The 14,427-nt window shown below is 32.9% G+C and overlaps 1 protein-coding gene across 2 annotated transcripts in view; it reads right to left on the bottom strand.

Moving 5' to 3' along the window:
- The window catches only part of IPO11 (importin 11), a 205,800-nt gene that overhangs the window by 82,975 nt on the left and 108,398 nt on the right, over positions 1-14,427 (bottom strand). For both annotated transcript variants that reach the window (XM_081233555.1, XM_081233554.1), the window contains exons 25-26: positions 6,285-6,380; positions 5,849-5,962 (exon numbers count right to left, since the gene is read on the bottom strand). In XM_081233555.1, coding sequence (XP_081089681.1) covers positions 5,849-5,962; positions 6,285-6,380 — 210 coding nt within the window. The remainder of the gene's footprint in view (positions 1-5,848; positions 5,963-6,284; positions 6,381-14,427) is intronic.

Raw genomic sequence — 14,427 nt, 5'->3', positions numbered from 1 at the left:
GCGGCCATGGCTCATGGGCCCAGCCGCTCCGCGGCATGTGGGATCCTCCCGGACGGGGGCACAAACCTGTGTCCCCTGCATCGGCAGGCGGACTCTCAACCACTGCACCACCAGGGAAGCCCAGTTTTAGCTTTTTTGATCAATGATTCATTCCGAGTTAATTTTTTTGTGTCAAGTACTTCTTTGAAGAAATGATCTGGTGATGTGCCCAAAACTATTTGTGGAAATGTTGACACATCTTTAGGATTTGACTACATCAAAGAGTAGTCTTGAACATCTCAGTTTTCACATATTGCAAGAAAACTATCAACATTTGGTTAACAGCATTAGTACACATGAGGGAGAAATGAAAAGAAAAAGTAAAACTGCAGGGTTAATATTCTTCCAATTTCATAATTCAATTCCTGATTTTCAGGTATATTATTTATGTTTCTCTGATGCTTATTCAATATGATAGTAAACATGAAATTTATTAAGAAAAGCTTTCTGATTTGTTTGATTTACATCTCTCATTGCATATGATTAAATTTAGTGACTTAGAACCAAATATGTAGAAAATTTTTTTTTAGTTTTGACTGAAACTATATACACCTTCTCCCTAGAGAGACACTGGCAATGAGGTTATCAGTTAAATATTTCTTACTGAAATATTTTTCTTAAACACCAAGTTTATTATTTCAAATATTCTTTCACCTAGCTATATGAGTTCCATAAACATCATTAAATATCTTCAAAGTCATGAATTTCTCATTTTAAGTAATCTATATAAATATTTCAAAAAGCCATTTTCTCATTTCAGGAAATACATGTTAGCTAGCAGGTGAAAAACTAATTTAGAATATAATGTCAGTCCCATAAATATTAATTTTTTGAAATTTCTATTAAATATTTCATGTCTTAAGATACTGTATTAAAACTGCACAGTTGACAGAATTTTTTAAATGCTGGTGGTACTTTTCCAAATGTTTTTGTTCACTTTGACAGTGGAAAAACTTTATTATTTCGATCACTTTATTATCTAATATAAATTCATGATGTTCCCTTAATTTTTTTCCTGACTGCTGCAAAAATTCTTTACTTTGCCAGAAACATTAATAGAACATGACTGACATTCTGATGAAATGTATTTAGAACCTTCAACTTCTAATGATACAATTCTTAAGCACCTTTGCATCCAAAGTTTATATCATTAAGCAATAACAAATCACTGTATTTTGCTGAAATAATAAAAATATTTTTCATTCCAGAAATAAAGATTACTTTTACTTTGCACCGAGTCCTACAGTTTCAAGAGGTTCCAGATCGTTCTAAATTCTTCAACATATCAGAAGATGTTCTACACTGCAATTTATTATTAACATAGTTTCTTCATTGTACTCATGCACATTCAAAAGATTTATTTACAAAACAGAAATGTTAGGGACTTCCCTGGTGGTCCAGTGGTTAAGACTTCACCTTCCAATGCAGGGGGTGTGGGTTCATCCCTGATCGGGAAGTTAAGATCCCACATGCCTCGCAGCCAAAAAACCAAAACATAAAACAGAAGCAGTATTTTAACAAATTCAATAAAGACTTTAAAAATGGTCCACATCAAAAAAAAAATGATAAACTGCTTCATAGTAAAATTTACACTATTAATTATTTACAGCATTTATCAAGTTATTATTCTACTATTTTCTAGTTAGCAGGGACTTATTACAATATTTTTAAATTTTCAATTTTAAAAATCAAAGAGGAGGGAACACATCCTAACTCATTCTGTGAGGCCAGCATTATCCTGGTAATAAAGCCCAACAAAGATAACACAAAAAAGAAAAGCTACAGATCAGTGTCTCTTACGAACACTAATACAAAAATCTTCAACAAAGTACTAGTAAACAGAATTCAGCAACATATTAAAGAGATTATACACCATAACCAAATGAGATTTATTCCAGGAATGGAAGGATGATTCAACATATGAAAATCAATCAAGATAACACACATTAACAGAATAAAGGATAAAAAACCCATGATCACCTCGATAGATACAGAAAGAGCATTTAACAAAATTCAATAACCTTTCATGGTAAAAACAGTGAATAAATTAGGAATAGGGAGAAAATATCTCAACATAGTAAATGCCATATATGAAAACCCAAGATGAACATCAGACTGAATGACAAAAGACTGAGAAGATCTCATCCTTTAATATCAGGAACAAAACAAGGATGCCAAATTTCACCACTTCTATTTAACACAGTACTGGAAATTCTAGCCAGAACAATTAGGCAAGCAAAAGAAATAAAATGCATCAAAACTGGGAAGGAAGAAACAAAATTATCTGTTTCTAGATCATATGTTCTTATATGTAGAAAGTCCCAAAGATTCTTCAAAAAAAACTGTTAGAAAATATGAATTCAGCAAAGCAGAATACAAAGTCAACAAAAATCAGTTGTATTTCTATACATGAGCAATGAATAATCTAAAAAAGAAATTACAAAAACAATTCTATTTTACTACCATCAAAAAGAATAAAATGCTTAGGAATTAATTTAACCAAGGAGGTGAAAGACTATAATGAAAAATATAAAACACTTCTTATTAAGACATAAATAAATGGAAATACATCCCATGTTCATGGATTGCAAGACAATATTAAGATGTCAATACTACTCAAAGCAATCTACAGTTTCAATGCAATCTCTGTCGAAATCCCAATGACACATTCTGCAGAAATAGAAAAACCCAGCCTAAAATTCATATAGAATCTCAAGGGACCCTGAAAAGACAAAACCATCTCCAAAAATATGAAAAATAGCCAGAGCATTCACACTTTTGGATTTCAACATGCCTTACAAAGCTTTAGTAATCAAAACTATGTGATAATCATATAAAGATAGACTTATAGACCAATGGAACAGAATATGGAGCCCAGAAATAAACCCTTGCATATATGGTCAAATGACTTTTGACAAGAGTGCCAAGATCATTCAATGGGGAAAGGACACTTTTCAACAAATGGCACTGTAAAAACTGAATAACCACATGCAAAAGAATGAAGCTGGACCCTTATCTCATACCATATACAAAATTCAACTTAAAATGGGTCAAAGAGATAAATAACAAGGACACACTGTAGAGCACAGGGCATTATAGCATTATCTTATAATAACATTTAATGGAGTATAATCTGTAAAAAATAATGAATCACTATGCTGTACACCTGAAACTAATATAATATTGTAAACCAACTATACTTCAACTGGAAAAAAAAAGGGGGGGGTCAAAGAACTAAAGGTACAACCTAAAACTATAAAACTCTTAAACAAAAAAACAGTACAAAAGCTTCACTACACTGAATTTGGCAGTGATTTCTTGGATATGGCACCAAAGGCATAAGCAATAAAAGGAAAAAACTAAGACATATTGAACTTCTTGAAAATTAAAAAATTTTGTGCATCAAAAGATACTATCAACATAGTAAAATAGCAACCCACAAAACTGGGGAAAATATTTATAAATCATATATCTGATAAGAGATTAACATACAGAATACATAATTAACCCTAAAACTCAACAACAGAAAAACTGTTTCAAAAATGGGCAAAAGACTTATACACATTTCTCCAAATAAGATACACAAATGGCTAACGAACACATGAAAACATGCTCAACACCACTAATCATTAGGGAAATGCAAATCAAAATTACAATATGAACTCATACCCTTTAAAGTGGATACTATCAAAAACAAAAACAAGTGTTAGAAAGGATATGGAGAAACTGGAACCCTCGTGCACTGTGGATGGGAATTTAAAGTGGTGGAGCTATGTGGAAAATAGTATGGTGGTTCCTTAAAAACTTAAAAATAGAATTACAGCATGACCCAGCAATTCCACTTCTGGATATATACCCAAAAGAATTGAAAGCGGGTCACAAATAGATATCTGAGTACCCATGTCCATAGCAGCTTTATTCACTGTAGCTAAAATGTGGAAGCAACTCAAGTGTACACTGACTGATGAATGGATAAGTAGAGTGTGATAAATATATACCATGGAATATTATTCAGCCTTAAAAAGGAAGGAAATTCTGACATATCCTACAACACAATGAACTTTCAGAATATTATGCTAAGTGATATGTTAGTCACAAAAAGTATGATTCCACTTATATGAGGTACTTTAGAGTAGTCAAAATCACAGACATTGAAAGTAAAATGGTGTTTCCAGTGGCTACAGGGAGAGGGTAATGGGGAGTTATTCTTTAATGGATATAGAGGTTCAAGTTTTACAAGTCTGAAAGAGTTATGGAGAAGCATGGTGGTGATGATTGTACACTGTGAATACGTTTAATATCACTGACCTGCACACTTAAAAACAGATAAGATAGTAAATTTTATGCTATGTGTATTTTATCACAAGAAAAAAAACTGGACAAAAAAATTTAACAGAGTAGACAGCTTTTCTTTCTCTTCCCACAGCACGATGGACAAAACTCTAACATAGTATTTATAATAATATTACAGAATTGCCTGTTTAAGTACTCTTTCCCTTAAAAGAATACTATCGGCTTGTCAAACCAGGTGTCTCCAGTGTCTAGTGGAGAAGTGCCTATTGCAGGATGTATAGGAGGCAGCAGAATGTGGTCGCTGAGATATCAGCTCTGAAGTGAGGTTGCTGGGGTCTGCATAACAATTCCATCATTTACTAACTAGCTTTGCAAACTTGACCAAGTCACTAAATCTCTCCAAGCCTCAGATTTCTCAGGTGTGAGATGGAAATAAAAATATTATTATCCATTGGGTTGTTGTGAGGAATTAAAATAATACATAAAATTTATATTGTTAAATATATTGTTATTATTAAAACCACTCAACAGATTTTGCTGAACTCAAGTGAATAAACTCTTTAAACTTTTAACATTATTCCATCACAGTTAAATTTAATGAAGCTAATGAAAAATCTGTCCTGCCTATTCATCAAAATAAAGTCTAGATTCTCTAATTAGGTTAGTCTAATTCTGGAAAAACTATATACATTCTACAGTTTGCACTTCCTTACTCTGGATTTTCGTTAAAAGTGGAAATGGTAATACCTATTTCAGCCACAAACCAAAAGATTTCACAAACTGCCCCTCCATTCTAGAGATCAGTCAAGTACATTCCACCTTCTACATTTTATAAATCTTAACAGATTAATGACTTAAGACATAAAAACCATATTTTAATATAATGTATGTAGTCTCAAGTAACCAACTCACTTAATAACCTATTCCATACTTACTCAGGTGGTTGGTTTCAGTTACAGTATATTTTTAATAAGCTTCTGCTGAAAAAGTCATTTCCCACAATAATGATGACAGAAACTCATTGCATGGCATTAAGAACAAGTTCATTAAGGAAATGAAACAAAGGCAGTACATGATTATATGTAAAGTATTCCTGTTTCATTTTATGTATGAGTTAACAAAAACTGCAACCATAACAAATCAAAATTCTATCCTATGGCTAAGCAGAATAAAATTGCCTATTTTGAGAGAGAACAAAATGTAAGTTTCAACTGCCATTCACAGGTTTCTTTCTCCGTCTCCCAAATTATAGTATCAATACAACTTATTAAAGGTTTAAAATAACAAAAATATTTATTTCAAAATCATCTGTTTGTTGAAAGTAATTCTATGAATGACTCAACCATGTACTATTTCATTTTGTATTCTTGAACATAATAAAATTTGATTCAGGGAAATAAATAAATAAATAAAGTTTAAATACTACAAGACTTTTATAGACTCATTATTTCACAAAATTATTTCCAATCTTTATTTGGATAAAGACCTCCTTCAATTTAAGTAAATTGATTCTTACCTCCTGATTAAATTTATGTGCCATCTCATTAAGTAGTGAGGAAAAGAAACTAGTGTTTTGTAGCAGGACTCGACCCATAACGCCAAGATACGTTGACATCACTACAGGATACCTCTGTACAATTAAAATACAGCATATGTAAAACTGTGTTATGGTACAAGTATAAACAATTATAAACAATCATTGACAAAGTAACAATCAACGGGGATATGAAATAACAATATTCTTCTTTATACTGCTTCTTTAGAATGAACACCAATATTGCCTGAGTTCTAACTAAATATATACGTCATACAAGGTAATATATATGTATTATGTACATATTTATATGGATTATATATGTGAAGAAGAAATAATTTTCCAATGAGTAAGGAAAATAATTAAAATCGAACCCTAGAATCCAATACTAACTTTAGAAGCTTAAGAAAAATCTTACCTCCCCTTCTATAATACCTCTGAAAACACAGGGTAGAATTGGTTGAAACATTTGCGGGCTTAATACTGGGTTCACTTTAAGGGCATTTTCCACAACCTAAAAACCAAAATGACACATTGGTAATGCTTAATAATGCAAGTCACTGCTTTATGCAAAACACAGGTAAAGAAAACAATGTATTAAATATCACATATATACAAGTACATGAAGTATTCAATATTCTAGACACACTTTTATAAGATAATCCATTAAAAATTACAATTCGATTTTAAGTATATAATATTTAGACACAGTTATACACCTTACACAGAATTATAACTAATCCCATTTTGATAACAGATATGTTGTTAATGTACTTCTTACCTTTGCATTTTAAATAACAACCCTTATAAAATGTTAATGTCTGTTTAATGTTTTATAATGTTTAATGTTTATTGTCTTATTGAGGCAATAAAAGGCACTTCAAAAGTATTTTAATAGTGAAAAGGGAAATCAGTAACAACTACACTCACTATCCAAAAATAAGTCTACATTTAAATTTATCCATAAATTGGATGGAAAAGGGCATGTTGCATATATACTGCATATTTACTAAACAAGAAATAATCTTATTTTATTTATAATACAATCATACAGATTATTAACCATGCACATTGTTACAGATGAAAATTTGAAACATAAATTACTTTTATCTGAGTGAGATGGGCTCCCTCTATAACAAAGACAGGTAGCATGAAATTCAAACTGGGGTGGGATTTGTTTGTTTGTTTGTTCCAGGGTTGGGGTGGGGGGCGGAGTGAGGAAGGCAGTGGTCAGAAAGCAGCAGTGAGGACCAAGAAGAAATGTCCATACTTCTAGCCCCACTGCTTGCAGGGTAAGAATGAAAGCAGACACCATTTGAGAGGGTTGTGGGCAAGTACCAGTCTCAAGGCAGAGCCAGGTTTCCCTTAAAATGTCCAGGAATGTTTCTCATGACTGACTATTGGCATTCTGATTGGGACAAGTGTTTACTGTGCAGGACTATTCCACCTATCGAGGGGTTTTTTAGCATCTCTGATCTCTGTTCATTATGTGCCAATGGCATGCTCCCAACACAGCAACAATCAAATACACCTCGTGCATTTCAAAACATTCTCAAGGTAAGCAAACAGTACAATGACAACATCCTCTAATTTTGTGCAAGAAGTAAAAGGAATGTGCAAAGAAAAGTCCAAAAATACAATAACTTTTACTGTGGGCCGAACACTATGCTATCTAATAAGAAATACAGGATAATAGATATCACGGTTCCTGGTTAAAAGCAACAGGAGATGATGAAATTCAGAACATGATTAAATCTGACCTCAAAAAGGTTTACTTTGTCAAAAATTAGATTTGGAATAGAGGGAGAAGGTGTAGACAAGCTACCCAGAGGCAGATGTCACCAGACATTTCATCTATGAATGGAAAGTAAGGCCATCTGCTGATTGTTAGACACACTACAACTTCATTCCCTCCTAAAACCCCACAAAACTTATATAAAAAGATTCTAAAGGGAGGGGGAATAATTTTAAAAGGACAAAAGAAATGAGAGATGAATATTGGAAGGTACAAAGAAGAAATTCAAGAGGTAACTGACATATCAGATGAGAGAAAGCTGAAATCTAAGGTTGCAACAGAGAAAGCTGAGAGCAACTCCATGCACATCAGATGTATCTTCTCCCTACCTCTCCCCACCAAAAACCACAGGAATTAGCAGAGCCATACATCTTTGGAAAGGAGGGTAAAGGGAAAGCTAAAAATAAGACAGGTTGGAAGTCTACTTAAGAAACAGATTGCCAGATATTCCCTAATCTGCATATTTGGGCAACTGACTTTTCCCCACCCCAGGAGAAGACAGTGCATTTTCTTTAAAGGGTCTAAAAGAGAGACTTTCCAGACTAAAGGGGCCCAGGAGTGCCTGGTACTAACTAAAAAAACCCTAAATCAAGGCACATCCCTGTAAAATTTCAGAACACTAGGAAAAAGAAAAAGAAGCTACAAGCTTGGGGAGGGGGAGCAAGGTGGGGGAGTTAGCATGGCTCTGAAAGAGACTTCTTCAAGAAAGTTAAAGTAATAAAATCCTTATGGGTCAATGTGTCTGAACATATTAAACAGAGACAAGTGGCAGAGAACTCAGTGCACTTAAAAAATTACACTAAAAAAATTATTAACTCCAAAGATTACAGAAGTTTGTGCAGAAAAGGAAAAGTAATCACATATTTAAGATTATGACTTTTAAAATGTAAATTCACTGAAATGTACCATTCAATACAATCCAGCTGTCATTATGCATTTTCTTTATATATAAAGGTACAGTGTGTAAAGGATTCACTTATTTCAGAACTAAAATGGAGTCTTTGTATTCAAAAAGGTTAGGAACCATAGAAACGATGAGATCCTTTCTGAAAAATTATGCAGGAAAATGCCACTATCAGACTTGGAGGCAAGGACTGTGGATCAGAATCAAGAGAAAATCAGAAAGCAGAGCTGATCAGAGCTGATCAAAAAAAACAATTGAACAGCTGACCAGAGGTGAAGAAGTCTGGAATTACTCCTAGTTTTGACGTTTGGTCAATGGGTACAATCGTGATGCCGTTAATAATAGTGAGGCTTCACTTTAGACATGGTGAACTTGAGAAACCTGTGGGAAAATCTGTATGGAATGGTCTTATTTCCACACACATAACAATCTATACAGTCCACTTTCTAGGGAAGGTATTACAGTTATGACCTAAAGGTCAGAGTTCAAATTATGACTATTTCCATAATGAAGAAGGTTCTTTCATAATGATCAGAATCCTACCAAACATTTTGATCAGCAGCACTGCTTTCACTTCTAAACAAGATTTTGAAAAATGCATCTAACGATTTCAGTGGTAATAAACAATTTTGTATATTTTAAGTGAAATGCACGTATAGCCAGATGGCCAAACATGTCCAAGAAGGAAATAACACTAAAGACAACAAAAGCAATAATAGGTAGTTTATTAAAAGGTAATTTACAGATATTGAGAGAATTTAAATCATAATTTACTCTTCTTGGGGGGAATCATTATGTTCTCAGGGATTTTAACATGTTTGATATGTTTTAATCCACTTAGTTTAGTTTTGTTTTGATGCTCAAACTGTCTCATTATTAGGCAGTGGGAGCTCCTTCAAGTTGACTCTTGCACCCTTTTGAGAAAATCCCACCTTCTCTTCCTTCTGGCACAAGGAGAGGTCCCCAGTTTATGTTGTTGTCTCTCTTGCCCGAGCTCTGGAGTCAACCAGCAGGACACAGTATTTACAGACCATAATCTAGGTTCTGAGGTGCTCACTGCCACTGGATTGACACTGCTTCTAGGTCTTTGCTTACACAGATTTAGGAAATTTATTTTTCTCTTCCTGAGAAGTATATACCAGTAATTCACCAAATTCAATTTAAGACTATAGCATTTTATATAACTTCTTTAATAGTTCCATCCTTCTTCCCTTATATTGAAAAATCCCAGATTCTAATAACCTTAACTTATTTGCTTCTAACTGCTATGTACAAAAATGTCCACATATGTACATATGGGCTTCAAAATAATAATACCGATATTACTGATAACAATAACAATACTGAAAGCAATTTATAATTTCCTTATGTTTCTTTTTGTTCTAATGTTATATCCCACCAGGGAGGTACACGTAAAATACAATGTTACTTGAAATATTCTCAGATGACTTATGCCACCAACATAATAATAGTTAGATTCGAATGTTTCCTTTTTTTTATGTTTAGAACTGCTTTTACTTTATTATTTTAAATCATGTGAAACATCTCTATGGCTTCAAACCCTAAAGTACAAAACATACATCCTGAAAGATCTAGCTTGTATTCTCTGTCCCTCTTTCCCCTACATAACTACTTTTCTTAATTTGGTTTATTTTTCCATTGCTATCTATGCTGCACTCTTTAAATACAAGAAAACTCTAGACACTGTTCCTTGCTTAACTCTAATAAAACTGTATACAGAAGTCATCTTCATTCCTTTCTAAGGCTGCACAGTACTCCTCTGTGTGGCTGAATAAGGTGCAGTACCGCCTATCATCCAATCACCTATTACTAATTATTTTTATCAGCATTTTGCTATTACAAATAGAACTTCTTAACTTTACTTTCAATCCACCCCCTTTCTGAATATACCTGAAATAGTTTAGAAACAGACTATGTTTTTATAATATAATCCCTGTGAAAAATGTAGGCTTTTAGTTTGTGCCTTACAAACAATTTTTTTTATTTAGGCTGACATTGCATACAAAGTGGTTAAGACCACAGACGCTTAAGTCAGAATGCCTATGTTTATAACGTGGCTCCAATACTTACTAGCTGTGTGACCCTGGACAAGGTATTTATCTTTTTGTGATTTAACTTCTCATCTGTAAAAATGGGGGAAAGAACAGTACCACTGTCACAGGTTTATGTGAGGATTAAATGAACTCTATGCTATGTGCTTAGAAATGTGTATCATATAGTAAATGCTAGTATTAGCTATAATTATTACAGAATAAATTATACCTTAAAAATATGCGTGCCATCTTAAATAAGGCTTATCACAGTGAATAAAACCAACATGGCTCACTACTGCTTAATAAGACCATGATAAAAAAGATAATTTCTAAACTCAAATTGGTATGCATACATATGGATAAATTTGAAATTAAAAAAAATGTTAAATTTGAGTATTTTTAGAATATAATTGTATTCATATAGATAATGTGTTCCGAGTCACAAAATACAATAAAGCCTATTTTTGCTCTGAAGGCAGACATACTTGTCTCTCTATCCAATTTTCATAACATTGTAATTTTCTGCTTCAAAGAACAAAGAAGTTGCTTCCAGATACTGTCAGAAATTAGTATAACAGTGACACTTAGTCAAAAATATATTAAAAATGTTATATTGCATACTATGTTAAGAAACTATATTAAGTATCTGAGACGTATTAAAAAATGAAAAAAAATGAGCCAATATTAAAAACTATTATAACTTTATTGGAACTCTGAGAATAGGAAAATGCCAAAAGTGCTGATAGTCCTCTCAGCTTTCAAGTACAAGCATAAAAGTACCATTATCCTAAAATATTCTTTTATATTAAAAAAACATAATTTATTCATGATAATTAGTATATTTCTAGTATTTAACATCCATTTAATAAACAATAAAATTCAGTTTCTGGGATTTCAAATCAAATACAGAGGTTTAGCTACAGCAATGTTATATAAAAATACAGTCTTAAACACGTTATATAATTCAGGTATTTATATCCTATTTATGACCCCCTGGCTAGCATACTTAGAGAGAAACTGGTTTAATGTGTAACGCATGTTAAACGTTACAAATATTTCAATGTATATTTGGATGGTAACTGATTTGTGCTGAATCATTCAATCAAAAAATATTAGGCACAACTGGGGGACAAATAATGACATTACCTTCTCTCAGTTCAAGGAAAAAGGAGAAACAAATAGATTTCTTTCTAGCAAAATTGTAAGGGTAGTGTTGTACATTATATAAATTTGGAATTTTCCATAATAAAATTTTTTAAAGAGCAGGTTATTTTGAAAAGAAAGAAAGAATTTAAAACAATTATTTTTAAAAAGCCAACTGAGATAACATGGTTCTGAAAAAAGAGTAAAACTCTATCGCTGTGCAAATCATCTACTTAAGTTATAAAAAATTTAACTAATGTATTATTTTAAATAAACATTTATTTACAAGGGATGGTCAAAGGAAGAGTTCCCTGGTGGTCTGTTTTCCCCAAAAGGGAGATTAAATAATTAGATAACTATATAATTAGATTAAAACAGCCAACACTTGTATTAGCTGATTACATGTTAGGCAATGTTACAAGTGCTTTATACGTATAAGGTCATATAATCCTCACCACAACGTGAGGAAGTATGTAACATTTTAATCTCCATTTTACAGATGGAAAGTGAGGAGCAGAGATTAACTGGTTCACCTCACACAGCTGTGAAGTAGCAGGGCTAATATTCTAACCCTAGCAGTTTTGCTTAAGTCACCTGCTAAGTTACACTAGGTCTAATTATTTTGTAAGAATATAATTTAAAACAAATAGTAAAAGAAAATAAATATTCTCCTTAGGACATATCCTAAAAACTTGCCTCATTTTTCAAATAAATTTCACAATCCCACTCCATATGATTCAGAAAAAGTTGTCTTTCAATAATTACTTTATTAATAATATTGCAGAAAAGCAGGAGGAAAAAAACACTTTCAATTCAAATTTTTTCTGGTAGGTGTTTATAAACATAAGAAACAACCTTTTTTCATCACTTAGAATTTATAGATTATAATTTGTCACAGGGATTTCAGATAATATATAGTTACAGATTATTAGAAATCATATAGTACAACACCTTATATAATAAATAAGAGAATTTAAGTCCAAAATGTACTCAAGAATGTATAAGTAACAGAGCTGGGTGTACAAAACCAAGGCATAGGTCAAGGAGAGAATAACATTCCGAATGCAGTTATTACTTACTAAACTTAGGATCATGGAAAAGCTTACAGTCTAGTAAAGGAGAAAAAGATAAAACACACACATATTGAAAAATCTACAAAGGCAACATCAAAATGACACGACAATTTTCTCTCAAATTTCTATTGCCAACCAGTTATTCCTCAAACAGAATTAAGTCCAAAGTATCAATTCCTTATATCCCTACTTTCAGAGAAGAAATTATCACCAAGGCAAAAGATGAAGCTGAGATTCTGTAAGATAGATGGAAGTTCCTCAACATGATTATATATTGCCACTATATCAGTTTGGTAAGGGAATAAATGCAATAAAAATTCACAAAAACAGTTTAGCAAATAACATGTCTAATGTTACTTGCTTGTAAGCTTTGGAGCTAGAACACTTTGAAATCAGTACAGGTGAGGATTGATAGACACATGGCGGTAGGCTAGGTCTCCAATATCTGGGGTCTTGACAAGCCACACGCACAGACTCCTGTTATTACTCCTTCAGAGCCCACAAGCTTCTCAGTAACAAGGGCATACATTTCCATCCTTTACCCCCTACTCTAAAAAAGAAACTGAAGAACCTATGAAATTAAAACCAGAGAGTTCTGCTGTATTTTCACTCTATATTTACCCACCTCTTAGTTTATAACAATATTTTGGATTTAAGTTTCCATTGTGATTTCAAGTATAAAACAGCAAATCAGAGAGTGTAAAAAATGTAATATGTTTGATAAATAATCTTTCTGGGAAAAATCAGAATTTACCAAAGTACTATTGATTTCAACTCTTGTTAAAAGCCTTTACTTTACAAGATTCCTCTTACAAAGTCTAAGACGACATTCTAATATAACTGAATCATTCTTAAATATCAACCTAAACATCTGTAAGATAGAGTTCATTTAAAAATGAATACTGAGATGAATACTACTGAGTCCCCTCTCCCTCCTCAATAAGTGCAGACGTACTAATCATCCTGTAATGTTCTTCTGCCTCATAGTGACAGGTAACAGGCAGCTCTGAAAATCTTGTCTTTTTATCTGGAAACACCAAGGTCATATGCCAGTTTCTTACTCTCTTCACCTAACATTATATCTACAGCTTCAATCACTGCCAGTCTTGCCAGCTCTCTTAAAAAACAAACTCTTGCCCCTTCTACATATGCTCTAGACTCAAAATCCCAATCTCCTGTATCATTCTGGCGCCATCTTCCTTTCTATTGGGTCACTTTCACCTACAAAATCTACTGAGATCAGATTTTCCTCACTGCCTCTCCACACACAAGAGTTATCTTTTTATTTTTTAACAGTAAATTCTTGTTATGGATTGACTTGTGTCCTGCCCCCTCAAAAGATATGCTGAAGTCCTAATCCCAAGTACCTGTGAATGTGACCTTATGTGGAAACAGAGTCTTTGTAGATATAATTAAGATGAAGTTATTATGGTAGGCCCTTAATCCATTATGACTGGTGCCCTTATAAGAAGAGAAGACAAAGATACAAGGAGAATGTCATGTGACAATCGAGGCAGAGACTGGAGTGATGCATGTATAAGCCAAGGAAGCCAGAAATTGCTGGCCACCACCAGAAGCTAAGAGAAAGGCAT

The sequence above is a fragment of the Mesoplodon bidens genome (genome assembly GCF_964165515.1).
Source record: "Mesoplodon bidens genome assembly, chromosome: 4".
Classification (NCBI taxonomy): domain Eukaryota; kingdom Metazoa; phylum Chordata; class Mammalia; order Artiodactyla; family Ziphiidae; genus Mesoplodon; species Mesoplodon bidens.
The sequence above is the reverse complement of the archived record's forward strand: the minus strand, read 5'-3'. Positions and strand labels throughout refer to the sequence as shown.